The sequence below is a fragment of the Sturnus vulgaris genome, chromosome 9 (genome assembly GCF_052056855.1).
Source record: "Sturnus vulgaris isolate bStuVul1 chromosome 9, bStuVul1.hap1, whole genome shotgun sequence".
NCBI classification, from domain to species: Eukaryota; Metazoa; Chordata; class Aves; order Passeriformes; family Sturnidae; genus Sturnus; species Sturnus vulgaris.
In genome coordinates this window covers 19,318,280-19,333,481 of record NC_142251.1, presented here as the reverse complement: position 1 = coordinate 19,333,481, position 15,202 = coordinate 19,318,280, and the positions used below count along the sequence as shown (strand labels likewise).

Genomic DNA, 15,202 nt, shown 5'->3' with positions numbered 1-15,202 from the left:
GCTCTGATTAGTTAAGTGTTTCTGGAGTACTAAGCAACAACATCTCCACTGTACAGAAATCCCCAGCTGAGGTAAGCACCAGAACAGCTCTGTTTTATTTACTTCTGCAGTTTCCTTTGTTGCTCATTGTTCCCCAGGCCCAGCCCCGCAGAGCTCCTCTCTCCAGCTGTCCTCAGGTGTCAGTGCCGAGGAGCTGCTGGCACAGCAGGGTGGCAATCAAGTGAACCACACGTGCTGTGGGCCTGGGCAGCCCTGGCCAGGCTCACCGTGTGCAGCTGAATGGTTCCTTGGAGCCTGGAGCCCTGGCTGTCCTGTTCCCCTGGAGCACCAGGATCCAAGGAGCAGCTGCAGGACAGCAGGGACCTTCCCCTGTGCTCAGGGCTACTGTAGCTAATACATAAAGTGCCAGGCTGGATCATTACTCCAGGTGACTTCTTCCACCTGCTGAAGTATAACACACATGCACTATTGAACTTTACTTAAGGTTTGAAGAGCCATTCACAATTATTTAAAAATTCATTAAAATATTCAACTTTATTAACAGTATATTTACATTTTTTCCTGCTCTTGGTCAACCATGGTGAATGTTCAAAGGTAAAAAAGCATTAAGCAATAACCACAAGATGAAAACATTTTAAACCTATACAATACTTTATACACAAATTTATACAAAGGAACACTTAAATAATACAACTGGACACAAAAATATACACTTTTAGAGAAATTCACATCAGTAATTGTATAAAGCTCTCTTCTGTACTAAGGGTCCTGAAAATTTAGGACTAAAACTTTAGCTCTGTAATGCAAAAGGGTTCTTGTGACAGTCCTCAAAGGCCACTATATAGCACATGGACAGATTCAAGGCTATCAGCTTATAGAGTTCAGTCTGTGTATTCAAGTTTTGAGGTCCTTTATGATTACGCAAACATCAGAAATAAGAGTGGTTTAATAAACGGTACAGAGGAAAGCAGAGGTTTAGAGCCAGTATTAAAATCTGTAGGCCCAACTCGTATTTCAACAAGTGTTTGATACAACTGTTTCTTCAAAAATAGAAAGAGTAAATGCACTTACATAAAAATAACTTTTACTGTTCAGCAAGCGTGCTCATGTGATTTTTATATTAGTACAAACTTAAAAAAAAACCTGCCATGTGACTTTTAAAAGAAATGATACCAATTCACCTCCCTACTTAAGTACATTTACATTAAGGCTTTGAATCAGCTGACCCAAGATTTTACAACATTAAAACGAATGGGTCTACATGGATGCCAGTCTGTCTCATTGAGACGTAGCATGACTAGAATTAAAGCTCACCACCGTAAGGAAACAGAAGGACACATGCTCATGCCTTGACTCTATTGTTTGTCTCTGAACTAGAATGTAAAGTTTAGCAGTAACAGTATTTCATGGCAAGAGACAAGTATGTAACAGTTTGTTTATAAAAGCAAATAAGTTTTTAGTTCAATGGCAACATCTTTGGAGAAAGTTCCTGTTTCAATTCCTACAGATTTCATGCAGAAAGATGCTTCTTAAGATTACCTTAAGAAATTACACTTTGATGGAGTTGGAATGTGTATCCCAAACTGCTGATGAAAGAAGAGTCCAAACGGTCCTCCTGGATTTTTGTCATACATTTGTATCTTGCAGTAATGGTTCTTTAGCTTCACCAGGAGCTTGTGGGCTGTGGGGATGGCCGTGGCTGCCACAGTGTTTCTTCCAGTTACTGGATCTTACATTTAGGTTTGTGTGTTCAGGAATAAACAAGGCAACAAGTAGTGCCAACAGCACAGAGCACGCTCCAAATAAGAACGGGGGTCCAGGAATGATGGAATTCTGAAAACAACAAAAAAGTGTTAACGAGCCTTTCTGACACACATTAACAGCCTACAATTGCTAATTACCCACTTTCAAGAGGCAAAGAGCTGTTGCCTGACACACCAGTGAATACAGTGCAGGCTTTGAAGAAGGAACATTACATCCTAAGATTTAGGACAAGGGAGCACATGCTCACCAACTTCCTTTTCTAGTGCAAGTTCTTCCTGCTGAGTTTCCCCAAAAAATTAATTAAAAAGAAAAAAAGTTTGGTGAAAGGACAACAAAACAAAAACATTCACCGTTGCTATCTATCCATCCTTCCCTCAAAGTATTATCCTCACAAGGGTCACAGTTGTCTATGACTGTCAGCTGTACTATTTGAAAATTAAACTAAACTAGTGCATGTAATTAAATAGATCAGTTAAACAACCATCCCCTAGAGGGACTCAAACGTTTTTCTACACCCTCCATTTACAGTCAGCATAACCCAATGGACCACAGCATCAAACTGGAGAACTGAGGAGCACAGGACTCCTTCCTAACGTCTTCCTTTAGAAGCAGTAAGTACAAAAGAAACGTACCTGTTGTAAGTGGTACTGTGCAACCACACTACCTCCTGACGATGATTCAGACATGGGCAGTTCATTCAATTCAACATGAAATATATAGAATATAAAACCATACAGCGCTGGTCCCAAACCATTGCACAGTCCTCGAATTCCTGTAATCATCCCTTGAACAACACCTGGGAAAAGTAAAATAAATGTTCTTATCTATCTATAGTTATACATGGATAATTAATCATTTCTAATGACTATTGACTTCAAACTGATGTAAGCAGGAAAGCTCTAAATGGTGTTGCACTATGGGTAGCAGTAAACAAGGAGCACCAAGGACCTGTCATTATCAGATATTCGAGTAGTTTTTCCATCTGCCTCTAGCAGAGGGCAGTGCCTGCCGCACTGAGCTAGTTAAGAGGCCAGGATAAGGACACTATCCCTCCTGTCATTGTCTCACACAGGAGAGGGACGCTGTGTGCAACAGTCAGGAACAATGCATTGACACTGTGGAATGTTTTGCTACTGCAGGGCCTCGTTGAGTTTTCCCTCTGCAGAAGTATGTGGTACACACAGTGCAACTTCCAAGCAACCTGCATTTAATGTGGTGCCCTAAACTCAGGGACCTGAGCTGCCCTGCCAAGACTCAGCCTGGCTGACGAGCACTAAGCCCAGACCCCAGTGTATCTGTCTGCACAGTATTCCTCAGCTAGAAGTCCAAGAGCCAGAAGCAAACCTACCCTGCTGGTCGGCATCAGCAGTTCGTGAGACCAGGGCGCTGACAGCGGGGAAAGTGATGCTGGACATGGCGGCCACGGCGCCGGCTGCCCACATCATCCTGCACGACAGCAAAACAAACACTGCAGTCACTGCTCTGGGGCTGCAGCGCTGCCCTGGGAGCGCAGGCACGCAGCACTGGGCGCCCTGCACTCCCACCCTTTGGAGGAGGGATCAAATGCAGACCAACCCTGCATCAGCCAGAGCAAAGTGAAATGTGCCTACCATGGCTCTGAGCCAAAGCCGTACCAGGCCAGCTGCAGGATTTGGAAGCCCAGGCCCAGCAGGATGGTGTTCTTGTTTCCAATGGACCGCATCAGTAAACTCAACACTATTGTCTAACAGAGAAGGCAAAAATAAAATGTCAGAAAAATAACACCTTATTCTAACCAAACCATCACACCTTCTTTGATGCACAAAGGATTCAGTTTTCCCGTAATGAATCAAACACTTCTTGTCAAGTGTTTTCATCTAAATCAGAATCTTAACCAAATTTTAGAGATTTAGAAAAAAACAGACACAGAAAAGCCGAGTTACATTTATGGAGCCACAGTGTTCTCCATTGTGCTTCCTTATTTTCAGCTTGCCAAATCAATGACACACACAGAGCAATAACTCACCTGTGCAATAATGGAAAGAATCCCAAGGACTGCTATAAATGCTGCAACACTTTCAGATGAAAATCCCATTATCTATATTAAAAAAAGGCAATTTGATTATTAACCATAAACCATGTGTCAAGCTGTGACCAACCCCAGTGAGGGAACACACAATGCAGAAGAGACCAGTATTATTCAGCTCCTCATCTTTTTTCCATTACATCAAACAAGTAAATGAAAATAAAAGGGCATAAATAAAAAACAGTTAAATTGTTCCCTCAAAAAAATAACACCAGTTTAACATACTGAACCTTGTAGTCCAAGAATAATGCAAATAATTACAAAATACAAGAGACTGAGTTATAACTCATCACTTCCCTCTCTTTTTTTTTTTGTCTAAAAAGTGGAAAACAGAACAACAAGGGGACTTAAATCAGTTGCTGGGAGCTTCTAAATTACATGAGTTATCTGTATTTTCTATATTAGTTCAGTAATACTGAAATCTTTCTTAAATCCTGTAAATTTACTTTTGTTCAAATTCATAGCAAAATGTCACACTACCTGTCTGAGGTATAGGAAGAAGCTGGAATATTGGCCTGCCTCTGGGAGGTAGGAAAGAAAGACTGTTATGCAGATTAGCAGCACAATGGAGTCCTGGCCGACTTTCTTCAGGGACTACGGCAAGAAAAAATAATTATAAGACATTCTACCTTCATTTCCAAAAAGCACCCCTAGCTGGGCTCTTAAAAGCCTGACAATTAATGAAGTTGTTTACACAGCACCACCAAAGCATTCTCTGTACGGTTAGCAAGATTGTTGGCAAAAGTATCACCAGTGAAGCAAAGTCAAGCTTGAAGAAATTGAAGGCTTTGTTTTTCAAGCCTGAACTATTGTAAATTCAATCTCTTCCCTGCATCCAAAGCTCAGTATCTACAAATAATAAAATATTCCCCATTTAAGTGGCTTACTGCAAAGGGGTCAGCCTGTTCCCACGAGATGGGTGCTCCCCAGGACGCTGGCCTCATCTTCTCTGGCAGCGATTCCGGTACAGCAACAAGGATAAAGCAAATGTCCAGCAAGGCTATTGCTGTAGCCAGCACCACCACCAGGCTGTCACCGTACGCTCGGCCAAGGTAGGCACCAATAGCAGGGCTGGTGACTAAACTTGCTGCAAAAGTTGCTGAAACCTGAAATAAATAACAGCTGGTAAGATTTTCAGTGAGGCTAGTCAGCAGTGTTAGTACCCACATTTCCTCCTTTTCAGATGCCTAACCATTATAATCACATAGTGATTAAAAGTAACATTTTTCCTATGCCTATATGGTAGCAGCTGTGTATTTTAGACAATCACGGTTTTTCAAGAAAAATTTTCTTTTTCTGATAACTGGACAGCAATGTGAGGCTCACAGCACTCTTGCATGTACTGACATAGGTTTAATTAACTGTAGATTCTGCTGACACCTCTGGGAAGCAATGAGCTGTATTTAATCTTCATATTAGTGAAATAGGCCATGTCTGTTAAAAAAAGAAAACATATGTATAAAGAGTATATTAAATGTAATATGCTGGTTAATCCAACAGTAGTTGTCAGTTAATCAGCTGGCCTTGTGAAAGATATTAACTTAAAAACTGAAAGAACTTTCCCAACATATCTCAATCCCTGGTGTGTACAGGCACAAAGAAACTATTTAGTTCTATATCCATTGCTTTCAGCTCTTCATGCTGAATAGTAACTGATTCTGTAACTTAAACACAACAAATAATTCTGCTAATCCATAATAACATGAGGCTGTCAAGGCTCCTGGGAGCTCCTGTCTCCTAACCGACAGGTTATAGGGAGATAAAGAGAAACAGAGGTGAGCTGTAAGAACTTCAAACAGACAAGTAACAGCTACATTTGTTCTGAACTGCAGCTCAGCAGAGTGACTGGAGACGCTCTGGCAGAGGCAGTCAAGTATCACACACACAGTGGCAGTTCCAGAAGAAAAGGTGAGATTTCTGAAAAGATGACAGAGTAGTAGCAGTGTGGGCAACAATGCAGGAATAACTAAAGCTCCTCAAATTACATCATTAAGACTGAAAGCAGCCAGACAAGCAGGACAGCTTTTAACATGGCCATGTTTTGTTTCATTTAGAAGCAGAATATTCAAGAGATACAAAACTGGATGACAGGAACAATTAAACAGAAAAACCTGACTCCAAATTAAAATCAACTCAACACAGAAGGAACAAACACATAGCTTTGAAAAGCATTACAAATGGAAGGACTTAGTACTAAATATCAGAAGAAAAGAGCCCAAACAATACATACCAAACCATAGGCCATGCTCCTCTCGTGTTCTTGGGTTATGTCTGCTACATATGCAAAAACTACAGAAAACGTCACTGCAAAAACTCCAGACACGGAGATTACAGCAAAGTACCACCTAAGAACACAATAAAAAAATTAGAACAGCTAAATAGAAACAAAAAGTCTATTCAATCCAAGTGCAGTTAAACAGTAAATCACCTTGTCTAACTTATTGTGACAATTTATTGACATAATCTTGGATAAAGCCAATGTGACTGCGTCTCGATAGAATTGTGTAATTCCTATGTGCAACCAAGTACAAGCAGCATGATTTTGTAACAAATACAAAAAGCTGCTGTGATTAAGAACTACTCAGAAACGAGGTATTCAGCTAATAAACTTAACTGGTCTATGACCCAAAGCAAATTAGGAACTTCAGTATTTTGCGAACCTGGTCATTGAAAGACATTAGCCATACCTTTATACTATAGACACTAGCACTTGCCACTTGAAACCTTAATGTACACTTTGAAAACAAGCTCCTTCTGAAGAGGGATGAGCAGCCTGTGTGCCCAGAGAGGAAACAGGAAAGGCTGATGGAGCTGCCTGAGCAGCTGGCACTGGTCTGTGTCAGTGCAGGCTGTGCCACTGCTGCACCACCCTCAGGAACAGCACGGGTTGGGAGCAAGCCCAGGGCTCTGACTCCTGCCCTACCTGGGCAGTGTTCCAGCCAGTTAACAGGTCAGTAAGGGGCACACAGCAGGAAAGCCGCTGGATTTTAGAATTTGAGAAATTAAAGTGTAAAAGCGTTGCAACACTGTAGGTTACGAGCGGTTACCTCATGCACCCACATTAGGTAAGGTTTTGGTTTCAGTGTTGCTGGCTGGTATCTGAGGGAGAACTGTGGCCACAATCCAGACCTGCACATCTCACTGGACAGTGTTCTCCAGCTTTGGCAGATGTGCTGGAAATAGGGCTTACAGCACACAGATCAAAATCAGCAGCTACTGAACTTCTGACCAAGGCCTTTGGCCCCATGGCAGCTGCTCCAGGTTGACTGTTCCCCCAGCTTTGCACAGAAATAATACAAAAGCCTCAACCTTCCATGGAGCACGAACAGCATTCTATCAACAATATCAACACATAAGCATTAGAGAGCAACCTTGAAAAACAATTTACTAACCATGGGCTGATCTTCATTAGTGGTATTGGTGCACAGGTGAAAAATACTGTTAGCAGCAAGAAGGACTTTCGTCCCCACACATCAGACAGGGCACCTATGAGTGGGGCACTGAGGAATGACAACAAGCCCTAAGTGAAACAAAACATTTGAAGTCAGAACTAAGAGGTCAGACTCGTGATAGCTGGCCACAACACAGTCTGAGAGTAGCCCAGGCTCTGGTTTCATTCAAGCCAATGGCTGCAGTGCAATGCACCAAAGGCAATGTGGCCAAGCACCTTCTATCCCATGTCTGGCTACATAAAACTTGAGCTATGTTATCTCAGAGCTGCATAAAATTCAAAATGCAGATGATCCACTCATATAGGCAGTTTCATGAACTGTGTTTTATAGTCTACTAGAGCAACAAACTCCAAGTGAAAAATTACCCACTTTTAGCACCATATGCATTATTTGGGATTAAGCAACTACCTTTATTTGCTGAACCCAAACAGTATATACAGACAAGCAATATCTCACTAAACGCAAAAAGATGCACATTTGCACTTTCAGCAGTAATTTATTCCCATTTTATTCATACTGTGAAAGCCATATTGAAAAAACTCTTGACTGTTTCTCTCAGTTGACAGTTGTTTCTATATTCCTCCCATCATTCACTTTAAATTATACTTGTGATTAACTTCTTTTAACTTACCTTTACTCCTTGAATTAGACCATTCATTAGAAATGTATGTTTTGGGAAGGTTTCATGCAAAACCTGGAAAGGAAATACAAATACAGTCACTTACACAATATGAACTACAAATATTGCTTATGATACATCCAAGTTCTATGATGCATAGCAGGTTTTTTATTTTCATAGAATACAGAGGAAGAAATAGAAAAAAAACCGACAAACCACAAATAATGTGACTCATCTTTAATTTGTATGGAAGGCATTTTGAGATTTCAGTGCCTGAAATATAAATAAACCATAGAGAACTCAGAAAATTATCTCTGACCAGATGCTCCAAGTGCTACTGTGTCATCTGTTGGGGACTGGGAGAGAGGAGAGATATCACCATGCTGAAATGTCTCTCAGTTTGGTGAGCAGAACCCAGAAATGCAGCTGTCTCGGTCTGATTTGTGTTTAGATGAGAGGGATTCCATTTAGTGACGATGTGCAGCTCATACCCGAGACTGCTGATGGGTAACATCAGCTTTCAGAGCAGCACCTACACTGCTTTTAAAGTGGAGTTGGCTTGGGAGATTTTTAAGCCTTCACTCCTTTTAATTTGTCATCATGTATCACTCACAAATTAAATCCAAATTAAAAGCGACCAACTACATGAGAAACTACCTTGATACAAACACACTGGTATGACTGTTTCCCTAATCACAGGGATGCTTTGACTAGTGTAACAGGGTCTGTGTTCTGAAGCTTCTGCTTAAAACACAGTCAGCTCAGCAAAGACATCCCTACCCACACACATGCTTGCATAATGTTACAACATTTCAAGTGTATTTTTGTCCTTATATTTATAATATGCCAATGTTTTATGGCATCTTGAAAGGAAAGATAATTTCATTACTACCTTACTGGTTTCAATCAAACTATTTACATGTAAGCTTGAGTGTTAGCAGACTTGCATGTAAACAGCAGTGCTATACCATTACACTGCTGTAATGAAATAAATGAAATTTCTGATACCATCTAAAAATACAGAACTTTTCACTTGCACCACAGAGCAGCTCAGTGATACGTAATTTTCATTTCATGTAATTCAGAAGATGCCTTTTCAGTCATTGTCCCACCTCCATACAGTGAGAAAAAGCTCCTGAGGATCACCTACCCCTAGTGTGGGAGCTGTCAGGAGTCCCCAAGCAAAAAACTCCAAGAAGATCACGATAACAGCGTGGTAGACACTGGGTGAACCTATTCCTTGAGGCTGAAACAGGAGAAAAGACAGGTGATTAAAACATCGTATCATCAGTCAGAGTAATGACAAATGCATCTGAACACTATAAACAGAACGATTAATAATGAAACAAGACTCAAAACTTGGGAATAGTTACCCAACTAATAGGTATAGAATGAAACTCCTTTTTTTAACCCTTAGATGCCAATGTCCTGAAGTGTCCTATTCTTACTCTGCAGAATCCTTCACTGCCATCTCAAAAAATAAACCACTTACACTGCCAATCTGGAAAACAAGGATGCTACAGGGAAAACAGAGCCTTCTTCACAAAACTAGTTTGTTTTCCTTGAGAAAAGTGCTTAAGTCTACACAAAGCCACATGGAACCAAGTTTCCATGGTTTCAAAATACAGCAGTGCTCACACTCAGCTATCCCTAAGTGTCATTACCCGGTCTATCCAACAGCTCTTCTGTTACTAGAAGGCACCACTGCTCCATACAAAACATAGCTATAAAACTAAAAAAATGAACACCAGAAGCAAATCTCAAGAACAGCACTGATCACTTCCCAAATACTGAGTGCAGACCTATCAGTTACAGTGTGCTTCTAATGCAGGAAGAGATGCAGATAAAAGATTTGACAAAAGAACTTGAAATTCTTCAGTGATTTGGCAGAATCAGAAGTAGCTTTTGAAGAGAACAAAAAGAACATGGGTGGGAAAACCTGCTCATCTCGTAGACTCTGTAAATGCTGTCAAACAACATGCCACAGTTCAACATTTGCAAATTAAGGATAGGGTTCACTAATTATTCTCATATGAAAGCAGTATGAATAACTCCTCAGAAATCTCACATGCATTCTTTCAATTTAGAAGTGCTGCCTTAACATCTACTTCAACAGTTTTGTGCAAAGGTGAGTTACTTACAGAGTGGCCCTGATGTGATCAGACCTGGCATTTACACTGAGCACACACAGAGGCTAAGGACCTCAGCTGCTTCCCAAGAAGGCTCCCTGGGATTTTATCAATGTGTGTAAGTAAGTAGCTGATGGAAGAGTAAATACAAGGGCCAGACTCTTCTCAGAGGTGTCAGTGACAGGACTGGAGGCACGAACTGAATTACAAGAAATGGTACTTGAACCTCAAAAAAGCAACCCTTCCTGAAAAAGGATTCTACTCAGTGAAGTGTGGAGTTGACATCCTCCAAACCCCACTACACACAGCCTTGAGCAAACTGCTCCAGCTGACCCTGTCTGGGGTAAGAGACTGGGGTGGTTGGATTAGTGATGTTGGAGGGGCCTTCCAGCCTCAAATACAACACAATTTAAGTTGCAGTTAAGTAATACTGGAGTCTTTCTTTTATTAGGAGGTTTATGCAAGTGATACCTAGCTTTTCTTTTCAGATTCCAATACTTCTAACATAGAAAAAAAAGACTTACTGAACAAATGTAGGAAATAAATACAGAAAACCTCACTGCCTCTTCACTCCTATTGCTAGAAAAGATCATAATTTTCAAACATAACCATATCAGTCTGTAAAAGGTGAATTACAAAAGTACCTCTGCACTGTGATTTTTTTTTTCCCAAGCCCTCTTCAGTAAATACAGATATACCATACTGATATTTCTGCTATTTTTTCAGCCTACTCTCCCAAGGATGTAAATTAAGTCTTTGTAGGTACAGAGAGTGGCTATAATTATCCTCTCCTCACAATTCCTTTCCCTTTCCACCCACAATCCTTATTTTAGCTTTGGGTTAAAAAATTCATGCAGCTCTGCACAAACTGCAAGTATTAATGTTAGCTGTTTGACTCAGTCTCCTAAAATCAGGTTCATTCTGATAGCCCCCAGATTCCTGTCACTGACTCATGACCCCCCGAGGTCTGACAGACAGTGAGGGAGGTGTCACAAACCATCCCACCCCTCCCAGCATGGGGGTCAATAGCACCTCCATTCACAGCAAACACAGTGAGCTCAAAGGCCACACCCGCACAAAGTGAAACAGCAGAGCAGCAGCGGCTGTCGGGAAATGGAAACTGCTGCTGACTTTGAGGCCTCAGTTGGGTCATTGCTGCCCTCTGCCATGTCACCAACAGAGCTTTCCAACGTGCTGACAAAAACAAACAGAAGTGACATTTAGGTCACTACGGTGCAACTTCCCTGCTTTCTTGTTTCTAGTGCTCACTTATCACAAGTACCATTATTTGTTCTTATCTATAGAAAAAAGAAGTAATTTAGTCACATTTAGATCATCACTTCTATCTATAGCCATTTTTAAAGATGGTGGCAACCATCAAGTAGCAAGGATGCTTCTGAGGGGAAAGAGCAAGGGAAGGATAAGCAGTTACACTGCAGTGTACTAAGACACCTTACAAGCATTCAGGCCATGAGGTTTCACAGGTGCAGTGCAGGTGCTGGGTGTCCAGCCCTGCTGCACCCTACAAACCTGCCCCTGTGCTTTCCTAACAGCTAACACAGCATAATGCAATGGCCTAAGTGCAACTGAATGAGAAGGCCCTAGACCCGGAGAGCAAACATACAGAGCCCTCGTGTGAACAAGCTGGAACTGGGATGGTCCCATCAGAGTAACAGCAACCCTCCTCTGTTACCAGCAGCCAGAGCAGAGTATATTTGTGCCTGGCTAAACCTGTGCCACAAACAGGGCTCCAAGGATGCCTTTTCCTCTGGTTATAGAGAAGATGCCTTCAATCAAACACTTTGTACTGCCAATCATGCCAGTGATAAAAAGTGTACATGCCAGGCAAGCCTAAGAACAAACACCTGACAACAACAGAACAACCATCAAAGCAACAAAGGCATCGTGTGTAAAACCACAGCTGCTGCTCCTCTGCTGGAAAGGAAAAAGCACCAAAGTCCTGATCTCTAATTCATTTCATGACTGCTTCAAAAATTCATCATTGTACATAAGATGAATACACAAAGGAAGGAAAAATCAAAATAGTTGGTGGAAAAAAAAGTGTTGAAACAGAAGTTGTGGCTGCCCCACCCCGGAAGGCTAGATGGGATTGTGAGCAACCTAGTCTATGGAAGATGTCCCTGCCCATGGCAGGGGGGTTGGAAATAGATGACCTTTAAGGTCTCTTCCAACCCAAACCACGTGTGATTCCATGAAACCACTTCGCTAGTGTTACTGCCTCTCCTTTAGTGAAATCTCATAACACACACTTGAGTACAACACACCATTACATATTTTTTCTGTCATACTGCCACTAAAGCTGCAAATAGAAAAACACAAAAATACCACCATGTATCAACCCAAACTCCTGCACCGCCCACTGCCTTGTCAAGGAGACCCAGCAGAAACTGCAGTGGGAGGAGAGGCTTTGCAGAAACAATGGGTGGATTTTCCTTTTTGCTTGAGGTGGTCTTTTTTTTTTTTCTTGGTTTCTAATCAAAAACTCTTTCTGCCTGTGCCGCTGCCCCATTAACCATCTGTACATTCTTTCTGGCTCACACGATTTTCTCTGATGTCAAACAGTTCCAAAATAAACCAATCAGGCTGGAAAGTGCTGTAAAGTGTGCACAAAGATGCTTGATTAATTACTGGTTTGCTAGTGGAAGACATTGAAGACACGGGGGCCATTTTCAGGTACCTGTTTCCCATATGTCACCAAGCTGGGTGACGAATGAAGCAGCTGAGAACACTAAACACTGAAGGCCAACTTAATATTAGAGCAAATATTTAAAAAAATTCCACGCATTAAGTTTTTGCTGTTGGTATAAAGAACACTCTTATATCAGACTTCATAACTTAAAAATATGTATTTAAAACAAATAAATTCCCAAACATTTATTTGAAGGCAGAAAGTATCACAAGTGGAAGTTTTTGTTGCCTAAAAGCAATCTACATACCTTTATCTAACGTTTACAGCTCATTTTTCCATGTTTTCCAAAAATTAAATTAATACAGTACTCACAGGAGTTTGCACTCAGCTTTTGAAGCTGGTGGGAGGCACTGAATGATGTACTACAAGTATCACTGAATGTGGTTTATTGCAACATATTCTCTTCTCTCTTGGCAAAAGGAAGTTACAGTTGAGGGGTTAGGGATGCTTGGAAACACACTGTATCTTAATCAATGATAATCCAGAGAGAAATAAGGAAGCAGCACGTCCCCTGAATAACAACATTTACTCGGCTTGTACTGCTCAATCTAAAATAATTGCATTTAACATTTGTATAAGGTAATCTCACGTATTTCTATCTTTACATACAACAGGACACATCCTGGTAAACACCAAAGACTATTACCAGAATTCCTAGGTTTTCCTTTCTAACACTTCAGTAATCCAGCCAGTTGGCCACTTCGATGAACAAGTACAGTGATCTGATACCTCTCTCTTCTCCATTATTGTTCCAAAAAGACAAACTGAAGGGCTGTCAGCAATTTAGTCTGTCAAGACGTCTCTTGATTTGAAATAATGGCACTGTATTTAGAACAGGACACATCGAAGCTACACAGCGTTACACAGTAAAAAAAAAAATAAAAATCCAGAGGCAATGATATATTGGAAGTAATGGCAATCATAATTATTAAAAAAAAAACAACCAAAAAAACCACCCAAACCAACTCCAAGCTCCAGCAGCCAAAACACTTAACAACTTCCTTTCTTTTTCAAATTTATGTATTTACGAGGAAGCAAAACAGTGAGAAGAACTGCAAAACCTTTCTTCCAGGCGCCTTTTGCGGAACTGCTCGGGCGCCGGTGTCTGTCCCGATCGCAGGCCCGATCTGTTCTGAGCACGGCCACGGCGGGGAAGCGGCCCCTGCCCCGCGGCCCTGCCCGCACGGCCCCGGCCCCGCGCTGCCCGCGCTCACGGGAGCCGCGCTCGGCGAGGGCAGGCTCGGACACGCTGCGCTCACCTCGGGCGGCCCTAACGACCCGCCTTGCCCCAGGCCCAGCCCTGAGGCCGCACTCGCTCCCGCGACCCAAAACCCGGCCCACACGAGGAACAAGCTGCGTTCACGGGCGGAGCAAAGAGCCTGACAGCTCACAGGTGTTCCTCGGACCCGCGGACACTGCCCGGGCTGCCGAGCGCGGCCATCGAGGCTGCAGCGGCCGTGAGGGCACCGCGACCGACACGGGCGCGGCCGCCCGAGGCCCGCGGGCCCACCGACCCCCGCCGGACCGGGCCCTACCCGCCCGGGGCCGGCTCCCGCAATGCTGCGGAGCCCGGGCCCCCCCGCCACCGCCGCCAGCTGTCCCCCGGGCCGCCCTGCGCCCCTGGCCTCACCGTCCCGCCGTCCTTAATAATGATCTTCTTGGCCAGCATGATGCTGCGGTTCACGGCGCGCTTCTTCTTCTTCCCCGCCTGGGTCATTTTACCATCGCACCCCGGGGGCGGCACCAGCGGCCCCTCCCGGCTCCCTTCGGGCCTCGGCTCCCTCCGTCCCACCGGCGCGGCCGCCGCCACCCCTCACGCGCCCGCCGCCATCTTGCGCAGCCCCACCGTGCGCGCAGCCAGCGCTGCGCATCACGCGATCACACCATTGGCCGCGCGCCGCTCACGTGTGCGGGGCGCTCCCCCGGCCTGCCCGCGCCGGGATGTGCGGGGCTGCGCAGGGAGAGCGGCGCCTTTGGGAAGGCGGGCGGGAGGCGCCGCCGCTGCTGCCGGCCCCCCGCACTCTGACAACACCACGGGCTAAAGCACAGAGCGCTGGCCCGCGGCAGCCGCAGGTTCTCATCCGGCCCCCCAAGCATCACCCGGCCCCGCTTCATCACTCCCCGAGCTGCTGAGGCGCCCGGGAAAAAGGAGCAAAGGAAGCCAGTTCGTACGTGATATACCTGACATTTCTAGAGCCAGAGTACGCAAACACAGATATAATCCACCCTAAAGATCCAGCTTCGAGACAGATAATCTTCTTTCCTACTATCAAGTTTTCAACTTAGTTTATGAAAGCTCCATCACCTTTAAACGGGCAGATCATTCCAGGTTCTGATTTACCACAACACCTGCAAGTAACAAGATAACAGGGGTCAGCTTCCCCATGGCAGCATGCCAAGGAGCGGAGAAAATCTTTTGGAAACATGTTGCTGGCATTATTAGGTTTTCTGTGGTTTATAAAT

The 15,202-nt window shown here is 43.5% G+C and overlaps 1 protein-coding gene across 3 annotated transcripts; it reads right to left on the bottom strand.

Moving 5' to 3' along the window:
• Positions 1 to 504: 504 nt before the first annotated feature.
• Positions 505 to 14,561, bottom strand: SLC71A1 (solute carrier family 71 member 1). Of its 3 annotated transcripts, none has more exons than XM_088170054.1 (12): positions 14,370 to 14,561; positions 9,051 to 9,146; positions 7,913 to 7,975; positions 7,222 to 7,349; positions 6,060 to 6,174; positions 4,717 to 4,935; positions 4,310 to 4,423; positions 3,770 to 3,841; positions 3,375 to 3,487; positions 3,113 to 3,210; positions 2,424 to 2,560; positions 505 to 1,866 (listed from the first exon to the last, which is right to left on the bottom strand). In XM_088170054.1, the coding sequence occupies exons 1-12, from the start codon at positions 14,454 to 14,456 to the stop codon at positions 1,627 to 1,629; spliced, it is 1,482 nt and encodes a 493-aa protein (XP_088026180.1). In that variant the 5' UTR covers positions 14,457 to 14,561; the 3' UTR covers positions 505 to 1,626. The 3 variants fall into 3 exon arrangements, with proteins under 3 accessions (XP_088026180.1, XP_014740455.1, XP_088026179.1); XM_014884969.2 differs by having other exon boundaries at positions 505 to 1,833; positions 2,397 to 2,560; positions 14,370 to 14,555; XM_088170053.1 differs by lacking the exon at positions 14,370 to 14,561 and adding an exon at positions 13,386 to 13,583 and having other exon boundaries at positions 505 to 1,833; positions 2,397 to 2,560.
• Between the last annotated feature and the right edge of the window lie 641 nt (positions 14,562 to 15,202).

Coding starts and splice junctions, on each gene's coding strand:
- SLC71A1 (XM_088170054.1), bottom strand. CDS start 14,456: ATGACCCAGGCGGGGAAGAAGAAGAAGCGCGCCGTGAACCGCAGCATC. Junction 9,147..14,369: donor TTATTAAGGACGGCGGGACG/GTGAGGCCAGGG, acceptor CTCCTGTTTCAG/CCTCAAGGAATAGGTTCACC. Junction 4,424..4,716: donor AACAGGCTGACCCCTTTGCA/GTAAGCCACTTA, acceptor TTCTTGCCGTAG/TCCCTGAAGAAAGTCGGCCA.